The sequence below is a fragment of the Octopus sinensis genome, linkage group LG1 (assembly GCF_006345805.1).
Source record: "Octopus sinensis linkage group LG1, ASM634580v1, whole genome shotgun sequence".
NCBI classification, from domain to species: domain Eukaryota; kingdom Metazoa; phylum Mollusca; class Cephalopoda; order Octopoda; family Octopodidae; genus Octopus; species Octopus sinensis.
Window position 1 is genome coordinate 183,342,606 of NC_042997.1, and position 25,000 is coordinate 183,367,605.

The 25,000-nt window shown below is 37.2% G+C and overlaps 1 protein-coding gene across 1 annotated transcript in view; it reads left to right on the forward strand.

The window, feature by feature from the left end:
* LOC115218661 (T-cell activation inhibitor, mitochondrial) overlaps positions 1-25,000 on the forward strand; it is a 64,308-nt gene that overhangs the window by 32,571 nt on the left and 6,737 nt on the right. Inside the window, exons 4-7 of the mRNA XM_029788591.2 lie at positions 17,155-17,350; positions 19,342-19,565; positions 20,755-20,846; positions 23,764-24,008. Coding sequence (XP_029644451.1) covers positions 17,155-17,350; positions 19,342-19,565; positions 20,755-20,846; positions 23,764-24,008 — 757 coding nt within the window. The remainder of the gene's footprint in view (positions 1-17,154; positions 17,351-19,341; positions 19,566-20,754; positions 20,847-23,763; positions 24,009-25,000) is intronic.

Genomic DNA, 25,000 nt, shown 5'->3' on the forward strand with positions numbered 1-25,000 from the left:
TTATACATATGTATGTGTTTCATATATATTTATAGATATATAAAAACCTGTTGATGTTCCTTCAGCTTGTGTTCAAAACAAAAATGCTGTGTGTCTATTTACGTCTCACTTAGCTTTAATATTTCTTCTTTTTTCCTATTTGCTCCCCCCCTCTTCTCCCTCCCTTTCTCGTTTTAAAAGGTAATATTTAATTAATCATTATTTAATACTTGGAAACCTTTACTCTAAGACTGTAAACCTTCTTGTGGTTATTGCTTTCACTTACTTTTAAGATCTGACTGATACTTTCAACAAACAAACAATTTGAAAGGAAACAATTTTTTTATATATGAAAAATACATGTAGAAAAAGCAAGCCACTCAATTTCATAAAAGGTTCATAATCATATGACTGCCATGCTGACTTGATTTATATTTTATTCAGTACCTTAAAATGTATATCATCTTGATAAACTTTTTTTGTCTCCCTTCTTTATAAAACTTCATTTTTTCTCTTCATTTCAAGTTAAAAAATAAATCTTAGTTGTGAGAATGTTGACCTTTTTGTACCTTTATTTAAAAAAAAAAATTAACGATTGAAAAATATTTTTAAAATGTGCTCTCAAGACTTCAATATTTACATACACAGACACACACAAAAAAATTACTGTTGGTGTTGTTTTAGTTGTAGAAAAACGTTTGAATAAGTATTTTGAGGAGATATTTACATTTGCAGAAAAATGAATGGCTAGTCGTATGTGCTTGACATAAGTGTTTATGGATTATATATACAGCATTAGATATATAGAACATTGAAGTTTTAAGTAAGTCGTATTTATGAATCATATCATAACGTCTTCTGGTGATATTATTTAATATACAAAATGGTTTAAAAGCAAGTGTTTATAATTTAAACTAAACTATTTTTAAAATACTGCTCCCAGATCTGGATTCATTGTTCTTTGTTTACATATTTTGGCTTTCATCAAATAGCTGTTATACGATCTTGTTTTATATATGCAATAGTTTATTTGTAACATTTTGACATATTTGTTCTGGAGAGTACAATACTTTGATTTCCAAATATATAGGATAGATACATTATTTAATGTTCGTTTGCATAGGAAGTGGGTTTTTTTTAAGGTTTTCACGATAACATTTTTTGATTCAATTTTTAAAAAATATTTGACAACAGTTGTGTTGGGAGTTGTGGATATTAATTAATGGAATTGCCCGTGAACGAATTAAAATTTCTATTTTGTTGCAAATTAATTGCATTCAAGAAAGTTGTTGACGTTGCTTGGCGTATCAGAGATTTTTTCTTTCTAATAGCTTAACCACCGACATTGGTCTTTGTATTATATACAATCTGAATAAGTCTCTCTCTTTGCTCTAATTTTTTTCTTTTTCTTACAAATTAAGGTTATATTTGTTGCATTTAAGTTGTTTTGCCATTAAAAACTGACTCGCTGATTTATAGCTAAACTAATAATTTTAATTGTTGGAGTGTCCCCGGTCAATTCTATTGTCAGCATGGAGGCTGCTGATTAAATAATCATTATTTTTTCAAGTCGTGGCTATCCCGTCTTGCGAAAGGAAGAACACTGCAATTGGGACGTTCTTATTTAGCAACTATCGCAATAGCAACCGATCTGTTTCCCATTTATATCATTGTATACACTATTATTTTTTGTGCAGAAGCTTACTTATTGACAACAACCTAGTTTCTTCAAGAAATCATGCTAATTTCATTGTATCGTTTTATTATATTCAAAAGAAAAAAATTATTACTTCGTCCTATGAAGAAAGGCATTGTTCATTATCGCCTGTACTGAAACGGGTTGGGCTGTCTGGACAAATTGAGTGCATTTAATTCTTCGACTGAGTTGAGTGTGGGAGGGCGGTGTGGCTACGGGAAAGATACTTGTTTGAGTAGGAGGAGGCGTATAAAATGCATGTTCAGTGGCAGTTGTAGGAAAAGCAGTAACGGTTTATAGTGGGAGGACAGCTCAACAACTGGCTGGTGATAGCTTATTAGTTTCATATTGGCCCTGATCGAGCACACCTATGAGCTCTTTCAGTCGTGATCAGTGTGTCCTTTTTTTTTTTCCATCCAGGATCGCGTTATTTTAATGTGTTTCATGTGCTTTGTGGGCGGTATGGTAGCATTCAATGGAAATTTGTGGCTGTTCTTTCTAGCCGGTCGGCCGATCGTTGCCATGTCAAGTTTTTTTTTTTCTCCTTTGTCGTATTTCATTGACAGGTTGTTGGTAAAGTAATTCCAGTCGTGGAAACAATATTCGGTGTTGTATATTTTTAGTTCAGGAATGACGGAGATATTGGCTTTTGAACAGAGATCACTCGAAATACGTCCAAGCGATTTTGAGTGTAGTTAATAAAGCTAATTGTTTATTTTATCATGACATAACAAGAAAGCTTAGCGCTTATGTCCGATTTGCGGGATCTTTTGCCTCTGGTAAACCAAAACACTGATGCAGTTACATTGCCAAATATATTTAAGGATTTTTACAGTTGCCCGCTAAGTTAGGTCTAGTAGTGTTGTAATAGTTAATCAGTTGTTATTACTTCTATTTAACTTGGATATGTTTGTGATTGTTTTGGAGTTTTGTCAGTTAGGTTTATTGAAATTTTAGATTGTCAATGGAAAAAAAAAAAAGAATTAAATATTAGATTAAAATAAATGTAAGCAGAAGAAACCGTAGCTAATCGAGCTTCGATAGTAGAACCAAAACAGTAGCAGCTAGTGTGATAGTGGCCGAAGAATGCGTTTAACCAATTCTTTCAAGCCTACATAATATCTTTCTAAATATTAGCCGTCGTAGTTTGCGATAAGCAGTTGCTATTATTTACTTTATGAATTTAACATTGCAAAAACACGACAGATGCTTAACACTATAGTGTTAAAATTTATATTATAAATACTTATACTAATGAGAAGTACTTTGTGTCAAAAACAGCAGAATTTTTCCTGATGAAATGTGTGTGTATGTATTTATGTGTGCGTGTATATATATATATGCGTGCGTGTATATATATGTATATAATGTGCGTGTATAAATATGTATATAATGTCTGTTTATATATGTATATCACGTGACCGATCAGACCATCAGATGTTGCTACACATCGCTGGTCACAATGCGCTTCGCATTGTTTTAGCCTTCGCATGACGCCACCCCGCTGGCTAAGCGAGCAGGCCATATATGTATATAATGTCTGTTTATATATGTATATAATGTCTGTATATAATGTATGTATATAATGTCTGTGTGTATATATGTGTAATAATGTCTGTATATATGTGTAATAATGTCTGTATATATATATATGTGTAATGTCTGTATATATATGTTTGAATAAATATATATATATATATGTATATAATGTGTATATGTATATAAATGGAGATTATTGGTTGTAAAGGGTCTTCTGAAATAAGTTAATTCTAAGTGCTAAGTACAGCACATGTACATTCATTGCTGATGAAGTCATAATTTTGTAAAGTTAAATTAGATTTTTGAACCCTTTAGCAGTTAGATTACTTTGTCAAATGTAATGCTTATTTATTCACATTGTTTTGCATTAATCATGCAATTTTGTAGCTTTAGGATTTCAATGATGCGATTGTTTTCAGAATGACATTGCAGAGCAGATGTAAGAGACCAGATCTGGTCAAAAAGGTAGAATATTTGGGTTGGATGTGGCGGGGTTAAATGCTAAAGGGTTAATAACTATCAGTCTTTTGCAAGAACCAGAAAAAGCGAATCTCTCTATCAAAACGTCTGTATAATTTCAAGTAGGATTAACAGTTTATACTATTCTTTAGCCAGCCAATTTCAAGACTATAGAAGGCAATATCACCCAACATTAATTTTGAAAGACATGTTATGACCCTTCTGTCCGGCCTTTGCTGTGATAGATTGCTAGCCAGTACACATTCTTTATTTTCTTTCTGTGGAAGAGCGTAGGCTTGAAACGTTAAAGACTTTTTCACTTCCTGAGCATTGCACTAATACATACTGTATGTTGTCTACACCACCTGTCTTTGTCTTTTGTTTTTTGTGTGTGAATTCTCCCCATGTTGTTATGAAAACAGACCTAGGTCAACCACGTGTGTGCAGACCTATGATCAAACACATTTCAGTTTTTCTTTTGCTATTTTATATCATCAGCCCATGTGTTCTTTTCCAGTTAGCAGTGAGATTTGGCTGTTATATCTTCTAGGTTGGAGATTATAGAGGCTTCCTTACTGGACAAGAAGCTTGTTTTATTTTCAATATTTGGTTATCTAAAGGCCAAACCCAAATTCTCAATGTATTCTATGACTTATGCGATCCTATTTACTGGTCTTGGTGATATGAGAGAGACACTTGTCAATGGAGCACGTTTATGCATACCTATGTAGATAGAGGCATATATATTTGCATATATTTTATAATACCTCTTGTGAAAAATAGCAGTATTCATTTTATATTTTCAGCGTGTACACTACATCATTTCCAGTGACTAGGAAGTGTTTCTACAAATTGGGTGGATTTTAGTTTAAGGGCACTCACTGGTTTATTGGTTTTCTTGACAATATTTGCATCCTTGCCAATATGGTAGTGAAAGATATATGGATCTCTGAATTCGAAAAGTAATCAGTTTAATTAACTTCACTGAATTAGCATGTCAGTGGTTGAACATTCTACAGACACCTGTACCCTGAATGCAATTTTTTAAAGTTAAATCAATGTAACATGGTTTGACTTAAATTGCAGGTGTAGTCCTGTTTCACTTACAAGGCTTGGCTGACCCTAGGCTAAGGTAAATAACACTCAAGGTACCACATAGGAGGATTGTAATGAGCCCATGTGATTGTGATGCAAGCTTCTTAACAGAGCTGGCTGTGTGTGTAATGGACTCCCCTGTCAAAGATGATGTGAGTGTTCAGCTTTAGCTGAACAACTTACGTGAATTGTTTATAGTGATTGAATGTATGTGTTGTACATTAGCTAACTCCCTTGTTCAAATCAATGATAACTGAACAGGTGCATGGTGTACCACGAGTTAGGTTTTGGAATGATCACAGAGACTTAGATGAAATGTGTTGCTCAAGAACACAACGCACCAACTGGTTTAGGAATTGAAACCATGATCTCTTGACTGAGTGCACCACTCTAACCACTAGGCTATGCGTCTTTATATATATATATATATTTACATACACACACATGACTGGCCTGTTGTGTATGTATATAGTCAATCCAACAATATGGTAGAAAATGCTGATGTGAGATTTCATGTGCAATCATGTTTTTGGAAAGTGTCCTTTACACATAGCTGTATAAACATGAGAAAACTATTAGTATGAACATGATGCATAGGAAGGATAAGTTTGGTGAAGAAGAATAAGTTTAACCATTTTTTTTTATCATATTGCTATTGAATTACACTGCCTTTGCTTTAATTAATTTCAAAAATAGTGAATTTATTAAAATATATTTATCTTTAAGCTGCTGTTTGTTAAATAAGCAAGTAATTTTGATGGGTGATTTTCATTTAGATCATTTTAAAATAGGAAATTTATATCATAGGTGGTTTCAGACAGTTTGGTATCAGAATGGTTAAATGATGATACGCCTTGCCAACCATCCCAATATCCAGCTTATAACTTCAGAAATTGCCCACTTAGTGGATTGTACTTCTTGAACACCTACAGGATTATCTGTAACTCATCACAAATACTTTTAAGAATGATACAACCAACATATACAATCATTCAGATTGAAGGACAAAATTTTACTTTTTAGTCACAAGTTGTTTAGAAATGTACATCATAAAATAGGACACAGGGGTTAGTCTATAATCTAGGAATTGCAGATTATGCTCAACTAACATGGCTTCTCAGATCCAATTCAGAGAATCCTAAAGGTTTGCAAATGAATTTTCAAAATGAAGCAGAGTAGTTACCCCTGTCACCCACCTAGCACCAAGAGTGCTCTCCCCTCTTATAGAAGCACAAAAAAATAGAGCTTATTGATTAATACCAATAGCATGGTGCAGTAATTCCTCCTGATCACCCTAGCCGATTTGACTTAGAGTTGCCTAAATGACTATGTGGCAGGAGGCACAGTAGTAATACAGTGAATTATCAGCTGCCTTCTAGTAAATACAGATGGAGTATTTTTAAAATTTTATTCGTAATAAAAAAAACATATACCAACTTCCTGTCATATCTATGAATCGAAAATATATAACTAAAGAAGACATATTCCCTCATGTAATTCATGAAGAATATCTAGACATCCTCCAAGATTTAGGAGCAAGTTGAAAGAAATGGGTGTTAAATCAAATGGTATGTGGTTGTTTGTCTAAATTTCAGGTGACAAGTAAAAATTATGTATTATGCATATATTCAGGGTTAATGTAATGCTAAGTTTAGTTCTAAAAAGGATTTTGATTTAGCCTTTTCTAATCCTGTCTAAGCAGTAATATTGTATTCTGTAACCAAACCTTTGTCTACGTGCAGTCAATGTCTTAAATTTGAAATATTGATGTAAGTATGTCTAAGAAGTATAGGGGAACAAATTTTTATAGCTTTATGCAAAATGATAGTTGATAGCATGACCAGATACTAAAATAGATCCCTCAAGAATAACAGGACCAAAGAAATGTTAATTTTCCACCGAGGGACTTGTAAGATATGAGCAAAGAAAACAAAAAACAAATTATCTTCTGGTTTAACTCCCTTTTCAGTCTTAATTGAACTCTCATCCAGCTAAAAACTTAGTTTAATTTCAAAGTATTTTCCTGGTTGCAACAAACTGCACAAGTTCATCATCGTTTAGCGTCCGCTTTCCATGCTATCATGGGTTGGACGGTTCAACTGGGGTCTGGGAAGCCAGAAGGCTGCACCAGGACCAGTCTGATCTGGCAATGTTTCTATGGCTGGATGCGCTTCCTAATGCCAACCACTCCGTGAGTGTAGTGGGTGCTTTTTATGTGCCACCGGCACAGGTGCCAGATGAGGCTGGCAAACGGCCACAATCGGATGGTGCTGTTGCAAATAGTAACCAAGCTAAACCACAATGTGTACTAACCAGGGCTCATATAAACAGCAGCTCTATGCTTGAGAGCTAAAGCAGTAATCCACCAGTTTCTACAAATACTGATAAGCAAAACAACTACTTAGATAAGCTACTACGCTACTAGAAATTGCTAAATTGCCTGCCACATTGCTAAAAGTTTATCTCCATCAAAGTGTGGAATGGTTTAAGAGCAACTAGCTTACAGCCCAACTAGGTAACAACTAATTTGACCAATGTGACTGGATCGTTGTGGGGCAGCAGCAGAAATAATTGTTTTCTTAGCTCCAGGTCACCCTTCATCAAGTGAATCTTTGATAAGACACATTTCACTTGTAACCATTCACGTTTTTCTTGGTAAAGTGTACATTGGACTGAAAAAAAAAAAAAACAGGATAATTATGACTAGAACATCTTTTATCACAGGTTGCTTGATGATAATTGGCCTGGATGTAAACAAACAACAATAACAATTATACTATCTGCCTGCCAAAACCTAGTGTCTCAGTTACTTTGGCTAATAGGTGGCCAAGCTAGTTGTTACCCAGTTGCCATGTTATCTCTGGAAGAGTTCAAATCATATACAGGTATATGTGAGGGACCGTTCCATTTAGAAGTTATGTGAATCACAAATTCACCTATAAATTTGCAAATATGGGAATACCATAGCTCTATCAAGTTGTGAATACAAACTAAAATTTAAGTCACATGATCCATTTTAGCTCATGGCATGAAATAAATTAATAAAAAAAGATCCTGTGATCTTTATAAAATTCTAGATATGAAGTAAGCCAACAGACATTTTAAACATGGACTGAGTTAATAGCAAATGTCATACAAGGTTCTAGCTACAAAATAACAAACATTCACACTAGATTAATTTGACAGATATAGATTACCAAGCTGCTACCAGATGGAAAAATAAGTCTTTATTGGCTTCTGATGCTTCCAGTAGATTGGGGTAGACTTCCACTCTCCTCTCCTTGAAATCGGGTATCAAATGTCTTGGTCATTGCCTCCGTGAGGCCCAACACTTGAAAGGAACTCAGCTACTTTGCCTCTGTGAGGCCCAGCACTCAAAAGATGTTTTTGATGTGTCACCAGCATGGGTGCACTTGCCTTGACGAGTCCTCTCAAGCACAACACATTGCCAAAGGTCTCAGTCACCAGTCATTTCCACAGTGAGTCTCAAAGTTCGAAGATCATGCTTCACCACCTTGTCCCCTGTCTTCCTGGGTCTACCTCTACCACAGGTTCCTTCTACAGTTAGAGATTGGTACTTCTTTTCACAGTTGTCCTCGTCCATACATATTACATGACCATACCAGTGCAGTCATCTCTCTTGCACAACACATCTGATTCCTCTTATGCCTAACTTTTCTCTCAAAGATGCTTAGACTCTGTTGAACATGCACACTGAGATTGAACATTCAGCGAAGCATACTGGTTTCATTTCTTTCAAGACTACGCATCTCCTCGGCTGTCACAACCCATGTTTCACTGCCATGCAGCATAGCTGTTCAAACACAGGCATCAAACAATCTGCCTTTTACTCTGAGAGAGAGGCCCTTTGTTGCCAGCAGAGGTAGGAGCTCTCTGAACTTTGCCCAACCTAATCTTATTCACACAGCTATGCTCTCGGAGCATCCACCTCCACTATTAATGTGGTCACCTAGATAACAGAAGCTATCTACTACCTCTAGCTTCTCCCCTGACAGTTAATGGAGTTTTTGCTAGGTAAAGTATCCACTAAGGCCAGTATAGGCCCAGCCAGAGATGAATGCTTAGCTTTATGTTCCAAAGTACAAATAGATAGATACAAGATGGAGAAATTCAGAAAGGGCTTAATAATAAAAACTTGACTTAAGAACATAAATAAAAGTTCAATCCGCCCACCATCCACAATCATAAACTTTGTTAGCAACATCAGCTAAAGAATTTTGAAAATTTTGTTTGATAAAGAAATCTTCAACCAAATTGCACCACTCTTATAACAAAACCTAAAATCAAGTGGATTTAATGAAGAGTTGTAATATGTACTAAAACTACTACAAACAAACACTGAACAAAAGAAACTCAGGAAAACATGTATCTGGTTTAACCCACTCTTCAGCCTGAATGTAAATATAAATATAGGACACATCTTCATAATACTAATCAGCATTTCCCAATTGATCACAAATACTATAAATAAGCAAAAGAGAAGTGTAGCTGTGTGATTGAGAAGCTTAGCTTCTCAACCATGTGGTTTCAGGTTCAGTCTCACTGAAGCATCTTGGGTATATATTTTCTATTATAGCCCCAGGCCAACCAAAGCCATGTGAGTGGATTTGGTATACATTTGTGTGCATGTACCCTTATCTTGACTTGTGATGGTTGTAAATGAGCATCACTATCATACAAGCAATGCTGTTTGTTTCCAGTTTGGCCAAGAGGAATTGTTATCTTGCTTGAAGGCAAGTGAGATTTGACAACAGGGATGACATCCAGCCATAGAAAATCTGCCTGTACATAAATATGTGTACACACACACACACACACACAGAGTCTTGAGCCTTTAGACCCATTAGGCAGAAGCTTATCTTGGTTTCTAGTTATGTAAAGTGTCTGAGAATTCAACACTTCACTGAATGGAATGCCAATCTGTTGCAGGATTAGCCTCCCCATCACCACCATTGCTGTTGCCAGTACTCAATTTCACTTGAGTGGACTGAAGAAATGTGAAATATATAAGCAATTTCGTAGTAGTGAGATGTCAGGTGTGAATATCTGTCCATGTGTCAGAACAAGAACTCCTCAATCATCATCAAACAATCACATTCACTTTTTCTACAGATGCAGAAAACAGAAATTGGATATTTCGTTTTGGGATTTGGTTTGCAAGATTCTTTATATGAGTTTGTGTGTTGAAGCATATTCTGTTGTGTCTGGGGAGAGTCATTTTCTTTATTGAAAAGGTTGCAAGACGCAACGAAAATTTTAGGAAAATAAAAATAAGAAAAAAGTGAAAATTTTACTGGTGAGTGTGTTATATTATAAGGCACAAAAAGAAAATGACTCTCCCCAGACACAACAGAAATTGGATAACCAATCATCATTGGAAACTTCGTTCCTTCTGTTAGGTATACCAGTTTAAGGCTGTCACCATTAACATTAGCTCAATGAAAAGTAGAGCTGGGCAGATTGTAGACATACTGGAATTGAGGCTTGTAGAGGTGTGCTGTGTACAAGAGATAAGATGAAGATGTACAAGAAATAAGATGAACCATGGGAAAATATTACCTTACTTGAAAACAAGTAAGGGTTGGTATCAGGAAAAGCAGCCAACTGTAAAAAAATCTGCTTCAATAAACTCTATCCAACCTATGGAAGCACAGAAAATTGGACATTAAAACAATGATGCTGATATAAAGTATATCACAATCATCATCATCATCATCCTTTAATGTCTGTTTTCCATGCTAGCATGGGTTGGAAGATTTCTATTGGTCACTTTTGCCGAACCACTAAGTTACAGGTACGTAAACACACCAGCATCGGTTGTCAAGCGATGTTGGGGGCACAAACACAGACACACAAACATATACACACACATACATATATATGACGAGCTTCTTTCAATTTCCGTCTACCAAATCCACTCACAAGGCTTTGGTCGGCCCGAGGCTGTAGTAGAAGACATTTGCCCAAGGTGCCACGCAGTGGGACCGAACCCGGAACCATGTCGTTCATAAGCAAGCTACTTACCACACAGCCACTCCTATGCCTACATATTTTGCTCAAGAACAGAATGCACCTTCTGCTCCAACAATCAGGACCATGAATTTGTGATCATTAGTGCAACATCCTAACCAACTTGACTGTATGCCTTCACATGTGAAATATATATTTGTTTATTTAAGCATAAAATCACTGATTTATAGGTCAGGTATAATGTTTTTTCTTCATTAGAGGGCATTAGTGGCATAAATAACAAGAATTATACCCAACAGTATATAATATTGGTCTGTCAGGAGCTCACCTATAAACAATGAGTACAAATTGTTAAGTTTAAATTGTATGCTTAGTTGTGATACCCATGCTGGTGGCACATAAAAAGCACCATCCAAATGTGGCCGATGTCAGCGCTACCTTGGCTGGCTTATGTGCCAGTGCATGTAAAAAGCACCAACTGATCGTGGCCGTTGCCAGCCTCCCCTGGCACCTGTGCCGGCAGCACGTAAAAAGCACCCACTACACTCACGGAGTGGTTGGCATTAGGAAGGGAATCCAGCTGTAGAAACACTGCCAGATCAGACTGGAGCCTGGTGCAGCCTCCTGGCTTCCCAGACCCCGGTCGAACTGTCCAACCCATGCTAGCATGGAAAATGGACGTTAAATGATGATGATGATGTAGAAATAGAAATATGACACTTTCAAATGATGCATGTGGATGACAATAGAATAATTTCTAAAAAAAAAAGCAGTGATTAACAAGCCCAAATCTTGTTAAACTATTCTTATAATAACTTCTAATAGACTAATTAAAATAGGAAGTATTTCTAATAGCTGTGAAACAAGGAAGACTTCAAATATATTAATTCGATCAAACATGGGGATGTTGGATTTATTGTTAAGATATCACAGGATCAAGTGCTATAGAAAAATACAGCAGTACAGGTGTTAGTATCTCCATGCTAGCAGTGGACAATGATCATTAGCAGAAAAAACAGATGTTGATAGGATCACTCTTATACAATGGTTGATAATGACATTTCTTAGCTGCTGATGGCCTGAATGTGATTGCAAATTAGGACAATTGGTACTTGAAATAATAAGTAGGGTTATTTTGAGTTCTAGATTGTTGTAACCAGTTTTATATATCAACATAATTTTCAATATTTTTGTTACTAAGTTATTACACCAGATAAAAATATTTCATTTTAGCTCCATTCCTTTAGTATAGAAATAAAGGGATAGGCGTAGGAGTGGCTGTGTGGTAAGTAGCTTACTTACAAACTACATGGTTCCGGGTTCAGTCTCACTGCGTGGCACCTTGGGCAAGTGTCTTCTACTATAGCCTCGGGCCGACCAAAGCCTTGTGAGTGGATTTAATAGATGGAAACTGAAAGAAGCTTGTCGTATATATATGTATGTTTGTGTGTCAGTGTTTGTTCTCCCAACATCGCTTGACAACCGATGCTGGTGTGTTTACATTCCCGTAACTTAGCAGTTCGGCAAAAGAGACCGATAGAATAAGTACTAGGCTTACAAAGAATAAGTCCTGGAATCAATTTGCTCGACTAAAGGCGCTGCTCCAGCATGGCCATAGTCAAATGACTGAAACAAATAAAAGAGTAAAAGAATAATATTCATAATACGAATAAATAATATTGTTATAAAGTCAGAGTGATAAATATTTGCAGTTATGAAGTATTTGACATTGCTTTTCACTGTAGGATATGAAATTAAAATTTTTTACTAGACTGTCTCTGAATATCAGATTAATTTAAAATTAGTTTATTTATCTGGCAAGAGTTTACGATATTTTGGTTTCCTCCAATTTTTGCCTTTTATGACGCATAGAGGAGATGTTGGGTCTATTCTTTGACATGCCACTCCTCACACAGCATGAAAGAGGTAGGATCTGCACTCCAACCTCGTAAAACCCTCACCAGCAACAATCTTTTATACAACCCCACAAATTTCTCTCCTCTGGACAATTACCTCAACTGCCTATAAAGCAACTGTGGCAAAGCCATCAGAACCACCATCAGCTATATGGGGAAAACCTTGGACGATAGGATGAGCTGGAAGGTTGTTGCCTGAGTGGTGCAAAGGTGTCATCCATCAGGAGTAGGAAATCTCAGTTCAACCTGAGGAAGCCTATTTGGGTGGGGACCTAGAATGTTCTCTCCTGCCCCTGTTGTCTTTGGAACTCAGTTCCTGCCTGCCCCTGTTGTCTTTGGAACTCAGCCATTTTCAAGTTGCTGTAGCAGCCTTATCAGAGGTGCATTATCCAAGGAGGAGCAACATCTCAACTGGTGGTTACACCTACTACTTACTTATTTCTTTATTGCCCACAAGGGGCTAAACATAGAGGGGACAAACAAGGACAGACAAAGGGATTAAGTCGATTACATTGACCCCAGTGCATAACTGGTACTTAATTTATTGATCCTGAAAGGATGAAAGGCAAAGTCGACCTCAGCGGAATTTGAACTCAGAACGTAACAGCAGACGAAATACCACTAAGCATTTCACCCGGCGTGCTAACGTTTCTGCCAGCTTGCCGCCTTTCACACCTACTACTTACTGGTCTGGGCACTCTGACGGCTGGCATTACAGAGAGGTAGCAGTTCTAGTACCTGACTGGCTGGTTCCAATTATTTAGGTGTAATACCTGTCAACGAATGTTATTATGTGGCTGAGGATCTGACATTCTCTGTCAAATCCGTCATGTTCTTGCTTGCAGTACATGCTTTGACTGCTATGAATGACAGGTTGGTGAGGAACATATTCTTCACCCATCTGTGCTCTGTTGTCATGGGAAATTTCAACTGGGGTTGACAGAATGGAATATAAATGTGTTGTTAGCCCTTTTGGATCTGATGCTGAACATTTGGAGTGTGATGCTCCTGTACATGGATTTTGCATTTCTGGCTCCTGATACCAATATCTTGAACTGCATCATTGGATTTGGTATTCCAATACTGGCTGTATGGCAAAAGAGATTGACCATGTACTTGTTGTTGGCTGCAGGAGCCTCCTACAGAACTGCAGGGGTTTTTTAGAGTGCTAGTTTCTTGGTCACCAACCAGAGACTTATTGTGACTGAGATGAGATTGTGACTGAAGTTAGCCTCGTAAGAGGCTGAAGACAGTCAGCCCTAGACTGAATGTTGACAGACTCAATAACAACACTGTAAGTAAGACTTATTTGCAGTAACTTAGATCTGTGCTACTTGGGACTGACTTAATGTCTGATCCTATAGGAATGTGGGAAACTTACAGGGACACCCTACTGTCGACTGCTAGGGAATTTATTAGTTTCCAAAATTGGGCCAGGAAGTGTTTTATTTCCAGGGAGACCCTTGTATTGGTGGAGTGTAGCTGCAGGGCAAGACTGGGTTGAACCTCTGGGGATTTGCTTTGAGAGCTGAGATGTGGGGTAGTCAGGGCACTGAGGCCCAACAAGGAAAAGCAAGTCCAAGAAATCTGCAAGAAGGTTGAGACTCAGTGTCATATATGTGACTCATGTACTGCCTACAGAGAAATCACTTTGCTTGCAGTAGGGGTGAAGCCACCCCATCGATGTTCTGAAGTCTTAGACTCTTGTATACTCCTGATGGAGGAGCCTAAGGTGATGGTTCACTGGGCATTGTACTTTGAGGAATTGTATAAGGTGGATCTACCTAGTACTGATCTGAATACCTATTTCTTTACTACCCACAAGGGGCTAAACACAGAGAAGGCAAACAAGGACAGACAGACGGATTAAATCGATTATATCGACCCCAGTGTGCAACTGTACTTAATTTATTGATCCCGAAAGGATGAAAGGCAAAGTTGACCTCGGTGGAACTCAGAACGTAATGGCAGACGAAATACAGCTACGCATTTCGCCCGGCATGCTAACATTTTTGCCAGCTCGCCGCCTTATACTGATCTGAATACCATGATTCCTTCAGCACTGGTGACTGACCAACCAATCAGCTGTGATCTGCTGTCTGAAGATGAGGTTCATACAGCAGTAAATTACTGGATCATTGGGAAGGCAGCCAGTGTTTGTGACATCCATAGGAAGATGATCAAGAAAGGTGGGCCTGCTGCAGTCATGTTTTTGCAGCAGATCTTCTGCTCAATCTGGAGCAGTGACATTATACTGCTGGACTGGAAGAGGAGTATAACTATCTCACTTTGGAAAGTTAAAGGTGACAACTACAACAATTATAGGGCTGTTACACTCCTCTCAATGCCTGGTAAGGTCTTTGTCAGGGTCATCCTGTGAAATCATCTGCTTGCATCTCAGTAGCCGGAGCAGTCAGGGTTCGTGTCAAAGAGGTCAACTACTGACAGGGTCCTAGCTCTTTTTGTACTCATTGAATGCAAGCAGAGCTTTCAGAAGGAGCTACTTGCAACCTATGTTGACCTCTGCAAGGCATTTGACTTGGTGGACAGGAATGTGATTCTAGAGCTCTAAGGTATACCTCCCCAGCTGATTGGGCTGATGATGGCCTTGTAGACTGGAACAGTCAGTGCAGTTCAGATTGGGGGCTCAGCATCTGACATTTTCCCAGTTAGAGCTGGGGCCCATCAGAGTTGTGTCTTGGTTCCTGATCTGTTTAGTGACTGCATAGATTGGATACTTGACTGAATGATAGCCCAACTGAGTTGTGGTGCACTCATTTGTGAAACTAGGATTACAAAACTAGATTTTGCTGATGTTGCAGTTATTCTTACTAAGTCTCTGGATGTCTTAAGGAGCACTCTCCTTTCACTGAGTAAGGAAGAGGAGCTAGTTGACTTTGGAGTCTCTTGGGTCAAGACAAAAATCCAGTCCTTCCTTGATATCTAGGAGGACTATGCCTCTTCTGTCTCTATTGTGGGTGAGAATGTTGAAATTGTTGATTGATTCATTTATCTCAGCAGTGAGGTTCATAATGGCATTAGCTGTAAGTCTGAAGTCCTAAAAAGACTGGGACAAACTCGTACAGTTGTGGACTCATTTGACCAAGGTGTTTGGCCCTGCTGATATCTGTGCAGGAGGATAAAGGTTCGGGTCTTTAAGTCTTTGGTCCTCCCTGTCCATCCATATAGTTGCAAGAATCGGACACTGTCCTGGGCCCTTAGGAGCCACTTGAACTCCTTTGGTACCAGAATGCTTCACAGAATTATGGGTTACCACTGGTTGGATCTCATATCGATCTGATTACTCTGCTCAGAAACTGGGATGCATTCTGTCACTTGTATGATTTGGGGATGCTGTCGCAGACTGTTTAGCAAAAATTGCTTGATTTTCCAAGTTAGACCTTGCTTTCTGTGTTCTCTTCACTGAAGATCCAGCTCAGTTGATGTCTCATGATGGTCAACCACATGCCACATGGTCATGGCAGATAAAGAGGTATCTTGTGGAAATGGGAACTGACTGGGACTCTACTCGACAGGTCATTAGGAGGACCCAGGAATATACCAACAAATGGCAAATGCAGTAACATACTGCAACAATGGCACATGCTTTTACACCTGACCTGACCTCCAATCTTCTCCAGATTGATTATCATTATTGTTTAAAATTATCAAAACATTTTTTCATTATACCTAAATGACTACATCTGAAAAATGTTGGATATAAATGTCTTTATATCTTTTTCATTTTAATTGGGCAGTTTTCTTGGTAGTTTTCCTTTTTTTGTTAAGTTGCAATAGTCTGAAGTTGGTGTTAGGAAGAGCATCCAACCATAGAAACCATGCCAAAGCGGACACTGGAGCATGATGCAGTCTTTGGGACTCATTAGGTCCGGTCAAATTGTCAAATCCATGCTAGCATGGGACATGGATGTTAAATTATGACAATGCTGGTGATATTGCAAAGTACAGATAAAACAATATTTAAATTAACCCTTTTGTTAACATATTTCTGATGAGATGCTCTGTGTTTCTTACAATTAATTTTAAACATAACAAAGAATTTAGTAAAATAACTTAGTTATCATTCAGCTAGTGTTAGGAACATAAATTGTGACTAAGGTTTGGTGGAAGATTTTAATTCAGAACTTATGAAAACAAGACATTTGTATTACAGAGCCAGAGACGGTTTCAGCCGGGTTGGTAACAAAAGGGTTAAACTTATGGCCTCATTGTATTGACCTTCCCTTCATCATCCCCTTCAAAAAATCAACAACCAGTTTCATTCAGTGTAAGAAGCTTTAAATCAAATAATTCTTGGTGTTTATAATCAGTACAACACTAGTATATGAAGCTGTTTACAAAACAACTATTGCAGTATTTAAAAAGTAAGTACAATGCTAAACAGAGTTATTTCTTGTATTTTCAGACTGTCTTTAATGTTGATTTGGTATTCTATAATTTTAGAGTTTTCTCTTTCAGTTTTCAAAGAAATTCATATTTCTTTGCTTTCTCGTGACTTGAAAACAACTGTCAAAACTATTTTAAAGACTTGCAACCTACCTCTGGATTATGTCGATCATGTTGCAAATCAGAGCAAAATTAACACAAGTTCTCCTGTATTCAGACCCCTGGATCCATCAATAGTCATGAAGCCTAATCCTCAAATAAGTTTACAGTAAGTAAAGTTATCTAATGCTGTTTGTCATCTTTTCATTTGAAAGGAAACGTTTTTATCTTGACTATATTCTATCATTACTATTTGGGTTTCTGCTAAATCAGAGGTTCTCAATATGGGTGGTAGCACCCCCTAGCAGTTGCTGGGCATGTCATAGAGGGTCAGTGAGGTAACTTAATTAACATACTAAATTTTACCTATAGTAGTAATTATATTATACATGATAAAACTAGTAATGATTTTTTAGGATGAATGTAACTTCCTTAATTGTCAATTTTTTTTTGAGGAATAAACTAAGTTTTTTGCTTAGAAGATAAGTTACCATAGAGATAACAGTGTAATTTTTTTTGAGAGTTCATATTGGAAAAAGAGATTGCGACCTTGATGTTGGATTAAAATTAACCTTAAGGTGGAGAGATAAGTAGTGTACAGCTACTTCTAGCAAGTCGAGCAACTGTATAGATTCTACACCAGTTGCTTGACCTGCTAGAAATAGCAGCACACTAACTATCTCTCATTTTACTTTAATAATCATTACTAGTATTATCATGTATAATATAATTACTATTGTAGGTAAAATTAAGTTAGTTTAGTTATGATACCTCACTAACCACTTAGGTGGCCACTAGGTATAACAACTACAGGGGCACTACAGAAAAATATGGTAAAGAACCATTGTGTTAAATCTAAACTCAGTTGATCCTTGACTCATTTCATTTTGTTTTGTTTTTACATAATATATTTATCCAACCCATGATAGTAAGCCAGGTGTCTATCTTGTTATCTTTATCTCTTTTTTTTTTCAGTAAAGGATCACATCTTCAAAAAGTGATAATGGAGAAGCTCAAATGTAAACAAATGCACACACACATTTCATCATCATCATCATTATCATCATCAACATCAACATTTTAATGTCTGTTTTCCGTGCTGGCATGGGTTGGATGGCTTGACAGGAACAAGCAAAACCAGATTTGCTATAGGGATTGGATATAGCCTCAGACCAACCAAAGCCTTGTGAGTGGATTTGGTAGGTGGCTACTGAAAGAAACCTTTTGTGTATGTGTGTGTGTGTTACTGTTTCCTTATCTTCACATCATGTGATGGTTGTAAGCAAGAGTCACCCTCATTGTTTGTAAGTGGTGCCTTTTGTTTCCAATTTTCTGTGAAAACATGTCTGGTAATGGGGAAATATTTCCTTACTTGGAAACATGTGAGGTTTGGTGACAGGAAGGGCATCTGACCATAGAAAATCTGCCCCAACAAATTCCTATCTGACTTATGCAAGCATGGAAAAGTGGACACTAAATTGATGATGATGATTAGAATATTAAACCCCAGCCCATCCAAAGTGCCTTGGATCGCAGGACAGCTTGCTGTGTTTACCTTGGATCGTAGGGCAACCAGCTGTGCTTGAGGAGACCTAATGAGTCAAGTACATCAACATCAAAAAGTTAAATGGAAATTGTAGTTGTGATACCTGTGCCGGTGGCACGTAAAAAGCACCATCCGAATGTGGCCGATGCCAGTGCCGCTTTGACTGGCTTCTGTACTGGTGGCACGTAAAAAGCACCAACCGATCCTGGCCGTTGCCGGCCTCCCCTGGTACCTGTTCTGGCGGCATGTAAAAAGCACCCACTACACTCACTGAGTGGTTGGCGTTAGGAAGGGCATCCAGCTGTAGAAACACTGCCAAATCATACTGGAGCCTGGTGCAGCCTCCTGGCTTCCCAGACCCTGGTCGAACCGTCCAATCCATGCTAGCATGGAAAACGGATGTTAAACGATGATGATGATGACGACGACGAAGAAGAAGAAGAAACATTGTTTCAGAAGCATGTATGGTTCTGAAGTATATGTTGTCCCTTTGATACTAGTTTGTTGTAATTTATCTGTCTTATCTAATTCAGCAGTTTATAAAACTGTCATTGAATTATTGAGTTATTCTGTTTTTTTACTTTTTTTTCCTTCTTAATTACTTTCATTGTCAGAATGTGGTTGGAAAAGAACAGTCAAGAAACCCAGAGGCTGTCTCTGGCTACTTTAGCCATTCAAGATGAAATCGACCGTCTTAGCCTTGTTCTGAAGGAAAAGTTAAAACTCCGGGAACTTCGATGGGATAGTGCATGGGGAAATATCCATTTCCGAGCTTGTTTAAAGAGCTTTGATCGTCTATATGCAGAAAATACCATCAAATTTGAAAGCATTCTTAAAGGCAAGTTGTAGCATAAATTTTGATGATATTCCAACTTTTTATATTTAAGAAATTTAAACAAACCAATAATTATGATTTGTACATTAGATATGTTTAGTGGTATTAATCATTATTTCATCATTTGTAGTATACAATATTAACCTGTGTGTGAAGGCTTGACTATACTATCATTTTTATAAGTTTCCATATTTTTCAATACCCAGAACATTTGAATTTACATATCATCATGATAATCATCATTGTTTTAGTGTGTACTTTTCGGATCTTTACCTTTTGACCAACAGATTTTAAAAAATAATTTTTTGTAACTAAACACTTTCAAACTTCGGACACTGGTAGAATGTGTCATATAAAACATCTTTTACTCTTAGCATTTTTGAGAAAATTTATAATTACAAAGTTATTTCATGTTAAAGTTCTTGTATTTCGGTAATTTCAACCAATCAATGACATGTATTCAGCTGAATAAAATTACTGCTGTTGATTGTCAACAAGAACTTCCGGCAGTGTATATTTCGTTTGTCACTGTTATTTATGACAACCCTAACCCTAACACCTTAAAACCAGTACAAACGCATGAATGATGTCATAAATAACAGTGACAAATGAAAAATACACAACCGATAGTTGTTGTTGACAAACAACAGCAGTAATTTTATTCAGCTGAATACATGTCATTGATTGGTTGAAATTACCGAAATACGACAACTTTAACGTGAAATAACTTTGTAATTATAAATTTTCTCAAGAATGCTAAGAGTAAAAGATGTTCTATATGACACATTCCACCAGTGTCTGAAGTTTGAAAGTGTTTAGTTACAAAAAATAATTTTTTAAAATCTGTAGGTCAAAAGGTAAAGATCCTACTTTTCCATGCTTGTATAAGTTGGACAGAGTTAGCTGAGGTAGATTTTTTGGGGGCCAGATACCCTTCCTGTTGCCAACCTCCACTTGTTTCCAAGCAAGGTAACAGCATTCCCCCATGTACATATGTACAATAATTATTTGAATAATGCAGCACACATAAGATAATGGATGTGATAGTTAAAAGTCTTTTTATAAAAACTTTTAGTTATTTATATAAAATCATTCATGTTTAAAAATAAAAACTTTAAATGCAATGAATTGGTAAATGGAATTGATATGAAACTTGAAAATAAAAGAAAGCATAATTTTCTTTATTTCTTAGATAGAATATTGGTATTTGCGAGTTCTACTGGCGTAAATCTTCATGGTGAAATCATCATCAGTACTGAGCATGTTCCAACATTTTGGTTGTCTGTAAGTTGGTAATATATACATATACATATACATATATATATATATATATATATATATATATATGAACGTTCAAAACTTTGCTTCAATATCTTCTATTGTTCTCAGTGTTACATTTTAGCAGATGGTGAGGAATGTATAATGTGCTTACTTTAATTTCATTAAGATACCTTCTTTTGATTAATTCCAGCAGTTAAGGCTTATTCCAGTTTATTGACTCAAAACAACTGGGGTCCATATAACCCTTGGGGGCCCACATAAGATTTTGTTGCTAAAATTTATCTCTATATATATAAACAGCAAAATGTCTCTGTGTGTGCGTGTCCTTTATACAAATCCAATTTTTCAGTTAGAGGGCTTGCACTTTCTATGGTCATTCAAAACTATCCAAGGGTGGTCGTGCACATTTTTACATTTCCCCAGTCACCCAACAAAGCCATTAAAAAATCCATAGAAATGACTTTTTTGTGAATTTTCTATCCAAAACGCAATCAAAATGCCCGAAACTTGATACGCCAATTGAATGCCAGCTAGCTGTATGTGATTGGTCGGAGATTTGGACAGTACTCGCGTGTATGTGCGCATGCACGCAGCTATATATGCAACGCCGGGTCATAGTGCTAGTGTGCAATAAATTTGTTATACTCTTACAAGATATTTTAACAATTTTTTTATACAATTCTTAATAATATTTAATTGTAAAAATATAGTTGGATTTTTAAAATATTGAATGACTATGGGGGTCCATCCAAATAAAACAGGAATCAAAGGGGGCCATAAGTGGAAAAAAAAAAATCATTGAGAACTCCTGCTCTAAATAAATGTTTTTGTCCCCACAATTTAAAGAATCAAGTTCATTATTATCGGTGTTAGTGATGAGGTTGCATACTTGTTTTACTCCATATAGTTGTTGTTTAACCCCTGGTTAGTTCTGACCAAACAGACCTATGATCTAAAGCATTACAGCTGTTACTACTTGTTTTTTTAAAGACATAGTTTATCCAGGAGTACACTATAAAATGTGTCTTTTTCTTTGAGATAGTTGTTTGTGATTTGAGAGGGATCTAGGTGCTATTTTGTTTGTGATTTGAGGGAGATCTAGGTGCTATTTTTAGCAGGTTAAGTGACTGTAGAAAGAGACTCTCATTGGATTGTTTACCTCATCTTTTTAAACAGGTCTAGACATTTGCATAAAAGATTGCTTAAGTTAATGTTATAATCATTGGAAATCTATAATGACAACCTCTGAACTCGGATTTATGGTTGGTACCTGTTTTACAGTTGGATTGACTGATACAATCATCATCATGATTTAACGTCCGTTTTCTGTGCTAGCATGGGTTGGATGGTTCGACTGGGGTCTGGGAAGCCAGGAGACTGCACCAGGCTCCAGTCTAATCTGGCAGTGTTTCTACAGCTGGATGCCCTTCCTAATGCCAACCACTACGTGAGTGCTTTTTATGTGCCACCAGCGCAGGTGCCAGAGGAGGTTGGCACCGGCCACAATTGGTTGGTGCTTTTTGCGTGCCACTGGCACAGAAGCCAGTCAAGGCAGCGCTGGCATCGGCCATGTTCGGATGGTGCTTTTTACGTGCCACCAGCACAGGTATCACAACTACACTAAGATAATTTCCTCGAATCACAAAGTAGCTGTGATTGCTAAAAATGAACTAAAGGACACTCTACTCTCTTAACAAAGGATGAATACACTGAACAGTGTTTAAGATACACAGATGGTATGGTCATAGCTGGAATGCCTTTAATCATAAATCTTCTCAAGTAGGACTGGAGCTAAATAACAGCAACTACTATTTAATTACCCCCTTCCAAGGGATGAGTTTAAATGTAATAAAACGCAAATACACTTATTTATATGTGGATTGGTATGTTATGCCTTAGACATGAGTGACATAAATGAAATGCAGTAACACATTATCATCATCATCGTTTAATATCTGCTTTCCATGCTAGCATGGGTTGGACGATTTGACTGAGGTCTGGTGAACCAGATGGCGCCACCAGGCTTCAATCTTGATCTGGCAGAGTTTCTACAGCTGGATGCCCTTCCTAACGCCAACCACTCCAAGAGTGTAGTGGGTGCTTTTACGTGCCACCAGCACGGGGCCAGTCAGGCGGTACTGGCAACGACTTCGCTAGGACATTATTCAAACATTTATTTATAAAGCTTGGGATACTGTTGTCTGAAGATAATGTTAAGAAAATAGGGGTCGTCCTTTAAATGAAAGAAGTTTCTGGCAAGGTTAAGATAAATAAGGAGATTGTAGGTGATGTATCAATTCTACTCCTAGTACACTGTTGATTGTCCTTTTTGGTATGTCTATACATATGTATGTGTGTGTGTGTGTTTCTTTTTCTTTTTTTTTTTGTATGTGTTTTCAGAGGCAGAGGGAAATATAATTAGAATTAATTGCTAAAGAAAAGAATGGTTTTGCATTTAGTGTTTTTCATCATCTTTAGATGTGTTTCTGGGAGTTTATTTCATCAGTGTAAAATTGTGAGTGTTTTTCTTAATTACCTTAATTACCCTTTTGTTACTGGATTTATTTTGAGATGCTCTGTGTTTCTTTCAATTATTTTAAATATAACAAAGAATTTAGTTTAATAACTTGGTTATCATTAAGCTTGTGTTGGGAACATAAATTGTGACTAAGGTCTGTTGGAAGATTTTAATTTGAAACTTATGAAAATGAGACATTTGTACTACAGAGCCAGAGCCAGTTTCAGCCGGGTTGATATCAAAAGGGTTAATAGATTGTTTTTTTTTCTTATATGAAAGTCTATGGTAGAACTTTTGTTTCTTTTCATTTCTACTGTTTTAATGTCCAACATTATTAAAATTATATTTTTGATCAACAGAAGCAGTAAAATCTGTAAGAGATTTATATTTCAATTTTCCCAGCTCTTCAATAATGTCCGAGCTTATGATCCCGTCCTGGCAAGGTTACCTCATATGGAGAGAGAACTGTCACACCTCATGAACAATATTCAAATTGTGCGTCGACATAGAAAACATACAACCTTAATGGCTGAGCAATATGAAGAACTCTTGAACAAATTAATCAACTCACTTCGCAAATGCCAGTTAGAAGCCAGTTTATACTTCTTGAAAGAAGACCTTTCAGATTTTGAATTAGTCTTGGAATGGTTTGTTGCTCACATATTCCTATCTTACCTTTTTTTGTCAAGAGATTTAGAATGTATTTCATTATTGTTTTATTGTTGTTGTTGTGATGATGATGATGCTAGCACATGTTAATTTGACAGGTATTTTATTTTGAAGTTTGGTAAGAACAGGTCTCCTCAGCTCTCAAGAATCTGTCTTAGGATTCTTGCAGAATATACGATAGCATTTTTCTACAGGTCGACAATGCGAGTTTCAATTCCAATTTCTTTCAGTCTTTAGATAACATTTTGGGTGTTGTGCAAGCACACCAATTACTACAGGAATAATTGTTGTCTTGTTCTTCCAAAGTCTCCTCAGCTTTCTGGCTAAATAAATACATACATACATGCATGCATACATACATACATACATACATATATACATATGTATGTACACACACACACACACTCAAACTCATATTATCATACATGTGAATATAGATGCAGGCATGGCTATGTGGTAGAAATTTTTCTTTTTGGCCATATGTTCAGTCCTTCTGTGTGGCACTTTGGGCTAGTGTCTTCAAGAACAGCTCCAGGCTGACCAAAACCTTGTGATCGTTACCAGCATCGCCTTACTCGCACTTGAGCTCCGTGCTAGTAGGGTGCTAAGAGCACCATCTGAGTGTGATCGTTGCCAGAGCGGCTAACTGGCTTCCATGCCAGTGGCACGTAAAAGGCACCATTCGAGCATGATCATTACCAGCATTGCCTTACTGGCACCTGTGCCGGTGGCATGTGTAAAAAGATTCGAGCGAGGTCATTGCCAGTACCGCCTGACTGGCCCCCGTGCCGGTGGCATGTAAAAAGCACCCACTACACTCTCGGAGTGGTTGGCATTAGGAAGGGCATCCAGCTGTAGAAACTCTGCCAGATCAAAATTGAAGCCTGGTGCAGCCATCTGGTTCATCAGCCCTCTGTCAAATCGTCCAACCCATGCTAGCATGGAAAGTGACGTCAAACGATGATGATGA